The sequence below is a fragment of the Crotalus tigris genome, unplaced genomic scaffold, assembly GCF_016545835.1.
Source record: "Crotalus tigris isolate CLP2741 ecotype Arizona unplaced genomic scaffold, ASM1654583v1 scf7180000020655.604591, whole genome shotgun sequence".
Taxonomy (NCBI): Eukaryota; Metazoa; Chordata; class Lepidosauria; order Squamata; family Viperidae; genus Crotalus; species Crotalus tigris.
The window spans coordinates 291,727-304,888 of record NW_024098126.1 but is presented as its reverse complement, the minus strand read 5'-3'; the positions used below and the strand labels follow the sequence as shown (position 1 = coordinate 304,888).

The 13,162-nt window shown below is 42.2% G+C and overlaps 2 protein-coding genes across 4 annotated transcripts in view; one reads left to right on the top strand and one right to left on the bottom strand.

Annotated features, from left to right (window-relative positions):
- Positions 1 to 2,786, top strand: part of MARS1 (methionyl-tRNA synthetase 1) — a 32,514-nt gene extending 29,728 nt beyond the window's left edge. For both annotated transcript variants that reach the window (XM_039368142.1, XM_039368143.1), the window contains 2 exons: positions 845 to 910; positions 2,476 to 2,786. In XM_039368142.1, the coding sequence (XP_039224076.1) occupies positions 845 to 910; positions 2,476 to 2,604 (195 nt within the window). In that variant the 3' untranslated portion in view covers positions 2,605 to 2,786. The remainder of the gene's footprint in view (positions 1 to 844; positions 911 to 2,475) is intronic.
- Positions 2,694 to 13,099, bottom strand: DDIT3 (DNA damage inducible transcript 3). 2 transcript variants are annotated; one of them, XM_039368145.1, is made up of 5 exons: positions 12,962 to 13,099; positions 10,742 to 10,790; positions 9,346 to 9,487; positions 6,450 to 6,614; positions 2,694 to 3,597 (listed from the first exon to the last, which is right to left on the bottom strand). In XM_039368145.1, the coding sequence occupies exons 4-5, from the start codon at positions 6,588 to 6,590 to the stop codon at positions 3,169 to 3,171; spliced, it is 570 nt and encodes a 189-aa protein (XP_039224079.1). In that variant the 5' UTR covers positions 6,591 to 6,614; positions 9,346 to 9,487; positions 10,742 to 10,790; positions 12,962 to 13,099; the 3' UTR covers positions 2,694 to 3,168. The 2 variants fall into 2 exon arrangements, with proteins under 2 accessions (XP_039224079.1, XP_039224078.1); XM_039368144.1 differs by lacking the exon at positions 9,346 to 9,487.
- Positions 13,100 to 13,162: the final 63 nt, after the last annotated feature.

Here is a 13,162-nt window from a genome sequence, read left to right as displayed (position 1 = left end):
AATATCCCAGGGTCATATGAAGTGACCAAAACCTGCTGCAACCACCCAGCAGACGGAGGGAATAAAAACCAAACACCCCCCCACCCCACCCCCATTGCCAATCCTCAACAGAAATGCTCACAACAATGAAAACCTCAGAGAGGAGGAAGAGCGCCACTGGGCAGGCAGGCAGGTGTCTTGCTCGGCTGTGCCTTGGGGGGCACTTTTTTCAGTGCCATTGTAACTTCAGTCACTAAGTGAACTGTTGTAAGTTGAGGACTACCTGTACTTCATCACTTTTTTTCTTTTTTTTTCTTTTGGTCATGTTTTTGACACCTTGCTAGGCGACTGGTGGTACTCGGATATTGCCATATCCTAAAAGTGGTACAATGGGTGAAAAGGTTGAAAAGCCCTGCTTTAGAGTTCCTCCAGAGAATCAAATCCTTGTATGAACTCTAGCCATAATTTAACTTGAATCCTTCCTCCAAGAAGCATATATCTATGGCTCATTAACCATGATAACCATTCCTTTGTAGCTTGTATTGCAAGTTCAACCCTCCTCTCCCCCAAATCTTAAAGACTGCTACAATCACACGCCAGTCCTTTGTCTCTGCCTTTTACCTTAATATTGTGATACCATAATATTCCTTTTATGGATGGTGCTTAACAAGGAGTGCATGCCTTACTTCTCCATTTCCTGAAATTAGCTGCACTGAAATATTTTTAGTATCTGTGGTATTGTTTTCCCTTCTTGTCAATAAGCATAATCCAATTTGGAGATCATAGAAGCATGGTGTGAGTAAGGTATGTTAAAAAGTTGAGAGGTGTGGCTCATTTAATAATTTTTATCTTCTTTGGCTTCCAGCAAAAAGCAGCTGCAAATATCCAGAAAACATTGGGAGGGAAGGAACATCAGGAAGGAGACAAACGGGTAAGATTGGATTCTGAAGTGTTGGGGATGAGGCTAGTAACAAGTGTAGTATCATTAAGGTCTAGACTTCCCTGTATAGCTTATTGGTGGGTTTTGCCTACGTATGGGCACACTTAGGTATCACTTATTTCTAAGAAAACACAATAAAATAATGCTATAGGTTTATGAGACTGAATGGATTGTGCTAATAACCTTTTTTCTAGTTCCAGTATGGGGAATTTGCACAGCATACTAATTGTCTTTGGGCTGAGCATGTAGCATAACTCCAGCCGGCTTGATGTGTAAATTGTAGTTTACACATTAGCACGCTCTGGTTAAACTAGCTATCCCTACCATGGTAGCCGTTTTGTGAGAACCCCCACATTTTGTTCTCAGATGCCCAGTAACCCTAGCAATCAAAATTCTGCAAGACATATTCACAATATTTTCTCTTGCGCTTTTATAGCTTTTTTCATCTTATTGATTTCAGTTGTGCCAATCAAGTCTTTTTATAAGTTAATAGAAATATATCTAGACTAGAAATTGGGGATGAAATGCCCTATAGTTGTTAATAATGTATTAGTATATATTAACCATACAATATTTTAGATCTGCAGGTTATTAAGATCTGTTGATTATCCACCCATATTTTATTGCTGCCAGTTAAGAATGAATCATAGATTTATAGAGATGGAAAGGACCTTGGAGGTCTTCTAGTACAACTCCCTGCTCAATACAGGAGCCTATCCCAGACAAATGGGTGTCCAATGGGTGTCCAGGGGAGGCAATTTGTTCCATTGATTCTCAGTGTCAGGAAAATTCGCCTTAGTTCCAAGTTGGCTCTCTCTTTAATGAGCTTCCCACCCATGGCTTCTTGTTACCCTGAGGTGTTTTGGAGAATAAGTCAACCCTTTCATTTCTGTATAAGTAGTCCTTGACTTACAACCGCTTGTTTAGCGACTGGTCGAAGTTACAACAGCACTGGAAAAAATGACCATTTTTTTCACTCCTGACTGTTGCAGCATCCCCATGGCCATTTGATTGACATTTGGATGCTTAACAACTGACACATATTTGTGTTGGTTGCAGTATCCCAGAGTCGTGTGATCCCTTTTGCGACCTGCTAATAAAAGTCAGTGGGAAAACCAGATTCACTTAACTGTGTTATTAACAACTGCAGCGATTCACTTAACAAATGTGGCAAAAAAAGTTGTAAAATGGGGCAAAACGTTTCATTTAGCAATATAAATTTTGGGCTCAATTGTCGTAAATTGAGGACTACCTGTACTGGAAAACAGCTATCATGTCACCCTAATCCTTCTCTTTGTTAGGCCAGATACACCTATTTCCCTTAACCGTTCATTATACAATATATGAAGGGTGCAGCACTTTCCATACTCAAGTCTGCATTTCTACCAGTAATTATTTCTGTTCCACTTTTCTTTGAAATTATAATGCATTTTAGGAAGTTAGTAAAGTAACACGTAATGTCTAAATTTCCACGAAAATCTTAGCTTATATTGTTTTTAGCTTGGTGTTTCCTGTTGAACAAGGTTGCCATATACTCATTGCAGTTTTGTTTCTAGGGTAACAAGATAAAACACACAAAGGCCCAGGGTGCTGCGAAAGAGCAGGTTGATGCCGTGGTCTCAGAGTTGGTGGAACTGCAGAAGCAACACAGTGTGGTAGAAGGAAAAGGGAAAAAGAAAAAGTGAACTGTTGAGCTGTGATTGCAATCAAGACATCTCAGGTTCATTTTGTTTGGGACAATTGCTAGCAACTGTGATCCCATTTAATTTTCTCCTTTTTTCAGTCTTTTTGTCACTACCACAAACAGTTCCAGAATCTTCAAATTGTTGGATTACACCGGACAAAATAAATACTTTATTGTTCTTTATACAAGTACAAAAGCACTGTTAGACGGAACGATACACGCGGACATCCCTCCCTGCATCTCCTCACAAGGACAAGAACAATAACTATTAAGAACAAGTCAGTTGCACAACTGCCACAGTCAGTCTCTAGGAAAGTCAGGGATCTCCTCTTTGCCTAAAATAACTGGGCCACACATAGTGCAGTTCTGTAAGGGAAGTCCAGAGTAGGAACAAGTTTTTCAAGTTCAAAGTGTCGCAGGGCACCGATGTGTTTTAAGGTGTCAACAAGTGGCCCTCCTTTTGGCGTGTGGCACAGTCACGCAATCCGGAAAGGATGAAGCCCTGCACACTTTGGTCCATAGGAAGGAGAAATAATTTCAGTGCAGAAAGTGTTCCCGGAACCCATCATGTCTTTAGGCTCACCATCCGCTGGATGAGCGCTGCCCGTGTAGCTTCCACCTCAGCGCTCAAGCGCTGTATTTCTTGCTGGAGGTGCTCATTGTGTGCTGTGAGCTCAGCCACTCTGCGCTCATTCTGCTGCTCCCGCTCTCTGCCGCGCCGTCTCTTGCCCCCGTGAGGCTGGCCACTCTGCCGCCTCTTCCGGCCAGTAGACATCCCTTCATCGTCATCCGTGCCTGTCTGTGTAGGAGAACCATGGCTAGAATCGGATTCAGCTGGCCCTGGGGGCTCCTTGCCCAGTTGCTCCAAAAGTTCTGCTGCAAGATCAGGCTCCAACTCGTAGTTTCCTGCCACTATATCCCCATCAAGCTCCAAGGAATTGGAAGTCTCCAAGTTCCACAACAGAGCAGCACCATCAAAGCCATCAAATTCCCTCTGAAAAAGAAGTGGAGCGAGAGACGGGTTACAAGATGCATATTGTTGGCCTCCATCTCCAATAGCCTCTGTGGCAGGCTGCAGACGGAAGTTAAAAAAACAAAGTTCTTAGCTGTCAAACCAATGGGAAGGCTTTGTGCTGGCTGTCTTTGCTGCCTGTTTGTTTCTACGCGTTTGAATATAAAGTGGAAGAAAAAAATCCACTCAGTCCTTTGGGTAAGGGGTGGGGGTTACATAAATCATTGTAATGTACAATTTAACCTGAAGATTTTAACTGTGCAGTATTTTGGATCTGATCTCCAAGAGGTGCTCTGATGCCTGAGAAAACATAAATACAGCCCTTCAATGTCTGCTTTGCATCCAGAAAACAGCTTCCTATGCTGTCATGGAAACTATAGTTCACAACCTGAGAACCTATGAAAATTTTATTAACTCACAACGCCTCCTTCCTATGCAGTCTCCATTTGCTGAGTTGCCTTGCCCACACAGCATGTTTAACTGACTCAGTGTTGGGTAAAATCCTCAAGTAGTGGAACAGAAGAGGTTATCTTTAGCACATAAGGGCCCTGTGTTGTATAAACTTTTAACTTGGATAAAAATGGAACAATATCCAACTTTGGTTCAAATAACTCCACCAAGAAAAATTGGAAGTAATCAGATTGCTGAAAGAACAAGTCTCTTTGTTACTGAACTTGCATCTACACCTCCCAAATGCAGAGTAGCCAAGCCGTGCCTATTACTTCCTAGCAATATAAAGAGTGCCGGCAGCCCTTATTTAGCGACTGTCTCACACAGCAACAATTCAATTACAACAATGATAAAAAGGTAACTCTGTGACCAGTCCTCACATTTACAACCTTTGCATGTAAAGCAAAGAAAAGCTGAAGTAAAATAAGCACAGTCACAGTTTCACTTTGCTTAATGACCGAGCTGCTGATCCCAATTGTGATCATTAAACAAGGACGGCCGGTGTATTCCTGAGGCAAGGCCTCTTGTGATTGGAGAAAATGGGAATCCTATTCCAAAATTTCAACTTAGTAGTGTAGCTGGATGCTGCCAAAACCACCAGTAATGAGATTTAACCAGATTGGTAGCTGACAGAAGATAATGAAGGCTGGCAGTTTATATTTGCAGCCATTTTGGTATTTAAGCTCTCGCCTCCATTCACATTTCTGATGCTCTTGAAGCTAGAAAGAGGACTGCAAACAGATTAAAGATACCAACATTTGGTATTATAAAAGAAATGTCTCCATATCAGCCCCATCTAATTAAAATTTCACTGCACTATTTGACGGGCTTGGAGGAATAATACATTTCTAAGGAAAGAATAATTTCTAAGCCTGTGCATGTGTTTTCTTAAGATAATGTCACAGCTCAACAAGCACACTAACAAGTCAAGACATTTATTACATTTATATTCTGCCCATCTCACATTTGAGCAATTTTTTGGGGAAGACTGGGAGTGCTGTATTGAAGGGCTTGCTTCTGAATATATGACTGAACAATGAGTGCTATCAATTTAGCATGGTGGATTTTAAAATATCACCTTTTGCCTAGTTATTTTTTTACTTATCACTATTTATTTTAAAGAGTTATATAGCTGCCCATCTTAGACCAAACTGAGGGTGGCTTCCAATCAAGAATTAAGCAACATTAAAACCATAAACATTAAAAACAAACACCTGGCACCAAATCAAGCTTCCGTCATGCAGTCACTTCATCCTATCCCAACGCCTGGGGAAAAAGCCAAGGCTTTGGGGAAGGCCAGGTGGATTATATAAGTCACCCATCTCACATAGTAACTCTTGGCAGCGTACATAACAACAAAATACATAAAAACTTATTAAAATCACAACTAAAAAAACCCTAAAAGACAGAATGGCTGCAAAGCATACAAAGCACACCAGTTAACATCATCTAACAGGCTTGATTCTATCATGGGATCCTGAGACTCATTAGGAAAAACCATGTTTTAGGGTCTTCTGGAAGGCCAGCAGGATGGGACCAGCATCAGTGGGGGGAGGGGAGGGTGGTTGACGTTCCACAGGGCAGGAGCCATGGCAGAAAAGACAATAGTCAAAAGCAGCTCAAATGAAACATTTAATAGAACCACCTTACTTGTACCTACTTAAAATTGAGTTCAGTGCAATTGGTCTATAATGCAGTGTTACTCAACTTTGGCGTGGCTAGCTGAGGAATTCTGGAAGTCGAAGTCCTCATCTTAAAAAGCCAAGGTTGAGAGACGCTGCTATAGTGGAAAACAGCCAGAAAGAACACTCCGATATGCCCATTACTCAAATTTTACATTTACTGAAAGGTACAAATGGCTTCTGAGCACACATACTTAGATTATAAAACCACCCCTGGAAAGACCTGAGGAAGCTACAATTACTCAGGCATTTTTAAATTGAAATATATCTAATAATTCCTTACATTACTGAGACTTTACCTTGGAAAAAAAATGAAAGCACTGAAAGATGAATATAACAACTGTAGCGTTCTAGAACACAACTCTTCAGATCATCACTTGATGAAGGGGAGGAATCATAAATGAAGTAAAATACAAGGGCATCCTCTTATTTGTTGCTTTCCAGATGTGCCAAACCTGGCCAGTGTGAGTAATTATGGGAACATCTGGAAGGCACCTGACGGGCACGCGGTTTTATGTTACAATGAATGTGCCCATTTTTAAAGGATTGCAAGATCTGTTGCCGTAGGTAGTGGCCACATCCCTCTAATGCAGGAAATAGTGTGATCTAGAGCCAGCCCACAAAAGAACAATAGAATCAACCGCCCACTTGATGCAGGACTCAGCAGTTCTGGAAGCATCAGAGAAAAGCCATTTGACTCACCTGCTCCTGTCCGCCCCCCGAGGGGTCTGTCCTGTTGGATACATCCGAGGACAGCACTTCCTGCAAGTCCTCGTACCAGGCTTCCAATTCCCACGTGGGCACTGGTGTGCCCAGTGAAAAGGGCAGGGATTCTGCCATCATGGTTCAGAAATAGCCACACTGCTTCTGAAAGACAAAGTTATGGATGCTGTCAGAAAACCGGATAACATCTCTGTAGATTGCCACACAGCTCAGCAAGTTAGACTTGCTCTGGGAGCAAGAAAAAGTTTCTCCAAGGTTTCATTTTAGTTCAGATCACCTACAACAGTGGTGGAAAATGCGTGCCAGAGGCAACACTCAGAGCCCTCTCTGTTGGCACGCGCACCGCTACCGCCAGCAGCAGGTCCATCAGGCCACCACCACCGCTCGGAGCAGGAGCCCCACCCAGCACAAATGAGGCAAAGTGGCCGACTAGCAAGCTCAAGTAGAGGTGATAGAGCAGAGGTCACCAACCATTGTCGATTGGCGGACTGGAAGAAAAGGGAGGGGGAAGTATTTTACATGCGCCCATGCACACACAGGGCTGCGAGCATGCATGCGCTGCAAATGAGGCGTGGCTAGTGCCTGCATGATACTCACTAGCCCTGCCCCATTCCTGCATGGTGCAGCGCCTTGTATCTGCACCCTGCGTTACGGCGGCGGCCATTTTTGCACCTTGCAGCACAGTGGCCCATTTTTGCGCCCCTGGTTTTTGCGTGCCAGAGGTGGCACTCAGAGGTGCCTCTCTGCCCCCCCCCCCGAGGGCACCACAATGCTGATGGGCCTTGGCACTTTGCGATAAATAAGTGGGTTTTGGGTTGCAGTTTGGGCACTCGGTCTCTAAAAGGTTCGCCATCACTGAATTACAACAATGGGCAAGTAGAAAACCTTCTCATCTCTCATGTTAGGAAGCCTTCTCTCTCATGTTCCCAAAAGAAGCCCCTACAAAATCTGCTCAATGTACCCGAGGCAGAGCAAATTCTTTTAAGAGCAAAAATTAAATAGAACAGTAAAAATGCATGTGGGCTGTGAGGGGAGGAAAAAAGCAACCTCAAATTGCAATTGGGCAGCACTCTTACGGAGGACCAACCTGAATGCAGCACATGAAAGGGCAACTAGGTTGGGAAAGGCTGAACACCCTATTAGCAAAAGGCAGAACAGCTTTTCAATGAGACCAATCACTAAGTTGGCATCAGCCAACTTACACTGGATCATACCCTCCTGACAAGCCAGTTCTGAACTTCGCAGGACTTCTTCAGAATAAGAATTGTAGCTGTCAATATATGCCATATTTTTGACGTTATGACTGAAATTGGTCCATTGTATTTACAGTATGTAGATACACATGAGCAAAACTGCAGTGTGTATCCATGTAACCATGAAGCATTCCATTTCAGAGGCACCTTACCAATTTTGTTTTACTTAAATGATCTACTGGGGGGGGGGGGAACAGGCAGGGAAAATGGTGTTTTCTCCATATACCTGCTGTGAGCTGATTCTTTATTCAAGCTCTCAATTCAATACTGTATTCAAGTCATACTGCACAGGGAGATAAGTCAGGGGTTTTCCAGATGTCTTAACAATGGGCGGAGGTTAGCAAAAGCAAACCTCCTGGACTGTGAGAAATAAGAGGTGAGTCATCATCACAAGACAGGCTGGGAGGGCTAGCCAAGCTTTCCTACATCTCAGATATGGAAATTTTCTTTTCTTCCTGGCCTGGAAGCCAGCTGGGACATGCTCAGAGTAGAAAGCACCGTCCATTTTTGGAGGCTCCGAATCAGCAATTAACAGAGCCACAAGCAGGTTTGCCAAAACAAGTGACTGAGCAATGAAGGCTTGCATAACGCAGTGAGTTGGCACAGAGAGCCTCTCTGCCCAATTAACTTTTCCTGTAATGTATACTCTGAGACATATTGGACCACTGAAGCAAATTTCAGGCACCTTTGAAAAAAGCCTAGCCTTTTACGTAAGCTTTCCACAGCCAACCAGGTCTGTGTCTATTTAAAACTTTAACATGAACAGATTACCCTGATTCCCGGCCATCCTGTGTTGGGCTGAGAGTGTGACTGGCCCAAAATCACCCAGCTGACTGTTATGCCTATGGAAGGACTAGGACTTGAAGGCTCCAGGTTTCAAGTCCATCACCTTAATCCCTGCACCAACCTGGCTCTATTTTACAGCTATCAGCTGTATAAATTACCGATTCTGGAATAACCTTCGTATACACAATGGAAGCATCTTAAAGACATTTAGAATATTCCTGGTGAAAGCACCATGATTGCATTGTCTTCCACAAGGAAACAACAGCAAAACCATTAAAAACCAGTTTGTTTTAAACAACCAATGAAAACCAATTATTTGTTTTAAAATGCTTTTCTAAGCACAAGCTTCAATTCACATAAATATGTATGCCCTCCCCACTGATCCAAATACTTCACTTGCATAAGCCACCATTCTAGGCATTATTTCAACAGATAACTGATAACAACCATATGAACACGGCATTTATTTATGATATAAATATTTGTAAATTATACAGATAAAATATATTGTGCAATAAAAATACATCAGTTGGGGGGGGAGGTCAAAGAAAGAACAGCAAGTAGTTTATGTTGACATTTGTGCCTCTAAGAACATATCATTATTATTGTTATGAAGAGCTTGGTTTACAGTTTCTTCTAAATGAACATAACTATTTTTACAGTATAACTGTAACTGCCTCGAAAAAAGACTAGTTTTAAAAGAGGGAATGAATGAAATTGAATAATGTATTATTTTTGAAATGCAACTTTTCTGCTAAATATAACATTCTTTAGGTTATAAAAGTAAGAAGAACGCTGGACATGCCTGAAACAGTCACAGGTAATCCTCAACTTACATCCATAATTGAGTTTGCAATTTTGCTTGTAAGTCATGACGGTTGTAAAGCAGGTCAGCATTTTATGACCTTTTTGCAGAGGTTGCCATTTGAATATTGCAGTCATTAAGCAAACTCACGGTTCTCTATGGGGAATTTTTTTCTGAAAAGTAATTTTTCGAGAAAAATTGTCATAAATTACAGCCATATTGTGGGCTGCTTGCCAAGCACCCAAAATGTGGTCACATGATAATGGGGGTAGGGAAATGTCAAAACTTCAAATCTCAAACCTGAAAAAAGCAGTGCCCCCTTGGTGTATTACAACATGGGAACCCATTCACTGTGCCTGTCCCAAGGTGAAGGAATGAGACATGACCTTGGGAATGAGGAAATTTTAAGTTGGAAATGTGGAACGCAGGAAGGGTCATTTTATCATGTTTGGTGGATTTACAAAACAGCCAGAAAATTTTGGGTTTGGGCTCAGGTACACAGGAATACCACAAATTTTAAAGATTAATATTCAGTTAAAACAGAACTTTTCTTATTGGGACTAATGGATAGACAATTAGAAAAGCATTATGGAAGACCAAGATAATTATAGGCACAAAAAGTGGAACGATTCTGAAATACCCAACAATGAAGGAATGGTAGAGATGACAGGATTAGCAGAAGTTGTTTTGTTTGATTAAAGATCAACAACTACATTTGTTAATGACTGGAAAGCCCTTCTGGGCTTTCTGCTGAAAAAAGAAAAAGAAACAAACATGACAGATGATTAGAAAGGGTAGACAATGGAAAGAAGGATATTATGTTGTATTCTTACGGAGAGAAGGCAAAATATAAAGGTACTTGGAACTGGTGTTAAGAAGATTGGAAGTAGCTTCTTTATAACTTTTTTTCTTTTCTCTATTTCTTTTATTGCACTTTTTCATCCACATAACTTTCCTTGGTTTTTTCTTTCAAAATTTGTATTGTTCTTACTCTTCCACAGATTTCTTAGTGATAATTATATACATAAGGAAATGAGGAAGGAACAAGCAAACTATGAAAGGGGGACCTTCAGAAAAAAATTACTGAATCCCAGGGAAAAAAAGGATGAGAAACGATCCAGCCTTGATTTTGTTTAGTTAAGGCAGAGAGAAATTAAGACAGGCTTTCCAGATTTTGTTATTCTGTCCTACAAAAAGCATTCCCAGAATCCCTGCTACTACTGGTTTCTTGACCTGGCCTATCTTGAAGGCCAAATGATAGGAGACTCTATAATCCAATCTTACAATGTGTCTATTCTGGAGCAAATCCACTGAATTCAACAGTTATTCCTCTCAAAAATGCAGAGTTCTTAAAATGAATCTATTTGAAGTTTAGTACAATGCTCCCAAGATTCCCTCCATGCAACCTGTTTTTCTTGGATGCTTACCTTTTTTTCAAGTGTGGTGATATATTAATGTGCGATTTTTTGTTCGAAACTGAAAGAAGAGAAAAATCTGTGATTATTACTAGAAGAGGACACTGTGTATCATAAATGTGTTACACCCATCTAAGGAAAGCCCCCCACAATCTTGCCCTTTGACACTGAACAGCAACGTGGAATGGGGGCACCACAAATTCCCTTTACTATTTTTTTTCACTTCTGTCCTTTAAAATGGGGAAGTGCTGCTGCTGCTGCTGCTGCTTATCAAAGCATTATTCTCTTCTTCAAGCTCATTGACAATTACCTATATGTTTCACATTAGTCCTTCTTTCCCATGATCATCTTTGTGCCATGACTTAGATTGCAGCCAAAGTAATCATTAAGGGCTTTAGGTTTTTTGGAAGTAGCATGTTTATGCATTTTACACTCAAAACCATTTTTTTATTCTTTTAAATGCATTATTTCTAACATTTTTTTTTATAGAAAGGATAAATCCAGATGAAAAAAACATCTGGATGCAGCTCGCCCTTCCTTCACTGAACTCAGCATCAGAAACAGTTATATTCCCTCTATCCCCACCTTGTAAAGCAGAGAAGACCAAATTAGCATGGGGGTTACAAGCTAAAACTGCAAATCAGAGGACACTTGCACTCAGACCAAATCAGACAATGCTTACACTTGTAAGAATCAGAATCTACACTTGCCAAATCTAGTGGTTTCCTTTTAACAAAATACAAACATCAATCTCATTTGATTATGAAAAAAACATTCCTTCCATCCCTACAACAGATACTCTCTACATGCATCAAACTTAGGTAGATACTCTCTACATGCATCAAACTTAGGTCTCTGCTTTCCAATGAGCTTCATGGACAGGGGCACTTGGTGTGTGTGATTGTACTCTTAACACCCATGGCAGGAACCAAAGACGGCTGCTTTCCATTCTAGCCATGCATCTCCTACAGAGATTTCTGCAATGCCCCAAATCAAACAGCAAAGCAGCAACATTACACTGAACCCCACAGGAACATAGCAGGCACAGGGGACAACACCACTGGTTTTCATCAGCCCCGAGTGATGCAAGAAACTAAGAGAATTAGGGATCCAAGAACTGTTATGCAGCTTAGTGGAAAGATGCATGTTTATGTGTGTGCAAGAGAATGGTTCCCAAAGGAATTAGAGAAGCAGGCATTCCAAGTAACCAGAGTACCCTGGGGGGGGGGTGACTTTCCAAACTTGGCAGGAAATGTTGCAGCACTGTCCTCAGCTACTGGCAAGAATGCATCCCTTTTAGACTTCTCCAATAGTTTAATAAATTCTGATAAATTCTTCAAAGTTCTCAGCAAGGCAAGATTTCATTTCCAATGGTTTGGGGGGGGGGGAAGCTTGCTATAACAAAAGCTTTGTCCTCAGGATTACTTGTCAGGCCCACAGCAAGCACATAGCTGTGAGAAAGGATGTAGCCTGAGCTGGCCAAGCACCCAGTTTCAAATTATTTTAGAAAATAAACCCCCATTTTCTCTTCTCTGCACTGGAAACTAAGCAGGCCAGGAAAAATCAGGTTTGGCTACACTACAAAACCCAGCTAGCATCCTTAAGTTCACTCCGGAAACCTGGGCACCTCTCAAATTTTCTAGGAAGGAAATGGGAGTTGCTTGGGGGAATCCACAACGCACTATACCGTATACTGGTTTTACACCATGCCCCCATGGTACTCATCCCTTTCCTATGAAATTGTGTTTTTAATAAAAAAAAATAGACTCAAACGCCCCCCCACCTTTATGCAGTACACACAAATTCTGCAACCCGTTCTGTTTAAAATGTTAACTGAGTGTTTGTTAGATAAGCAAATTCACCCCTCGTGTTCTGATCTCTTTCTGGGTAGAAAGACTCAACACAAGCCAGGATCTATGAACCATCCCGACTACCTGGCAGGAAAAGGGGGAAGAAAACGAGCCTTTCCAGGTACTGGTCGGGGGGCACACGTGGAGAGAAAAAAAAAGGGACCGGCCAATATTAGCCAGTGCTTCAGGTCAAGAGGCAACGAAAGCGCCGCGCATCTTGCAAGTGGAATCCAGCTTAGAGTGCCAGATCCGCCAAAGATGCAGAGCCCGTGAACAAACCGATCCGGTTTTTCTGTCCAGCTATCCAAACCCTTCCCTGGGCGCCCGAAAAGTGCGCAGGCAACCGAGTTTGTCAGGCGCTTCTCCCCTCCCAGTTCCGCACCTTCCTACGCGGCCCCTTCTCGCCCGCGATCCTCTCTCCAACTTGCTGGCTACGGCTCATTCTCCTCTCACGGCTCATCGTCTTCCGCTCTCGACACCCGCCGGCTCCCAAATGCCTCCTCCCACCTCCTGCTCGGGATGGTCACAGAAATCTTTAAAAGAGCGCCCCGCCCCCCTCGGCATGACGCAACCCTTGCGCCAT

What these genes read in the sequence shown, in the direction of transcription:
- DDIT3 (XM_039368145.1), bottom strand. Translation starts at nt 6,590, where the DNA reads ATGATGGCAGAATCCCTGCCCTTTTCACTGGGCACACCAGTGCCCACG. An exon ending in CGGGGGGCGGACAGGAGCAG is followed by an intron (nt 3,598 to 6,449) that starts GTGAGTCAAATG and finishes CTTCTTTTTCAG; the next exon opens with AGGGAATTTGATGGCTTTGA.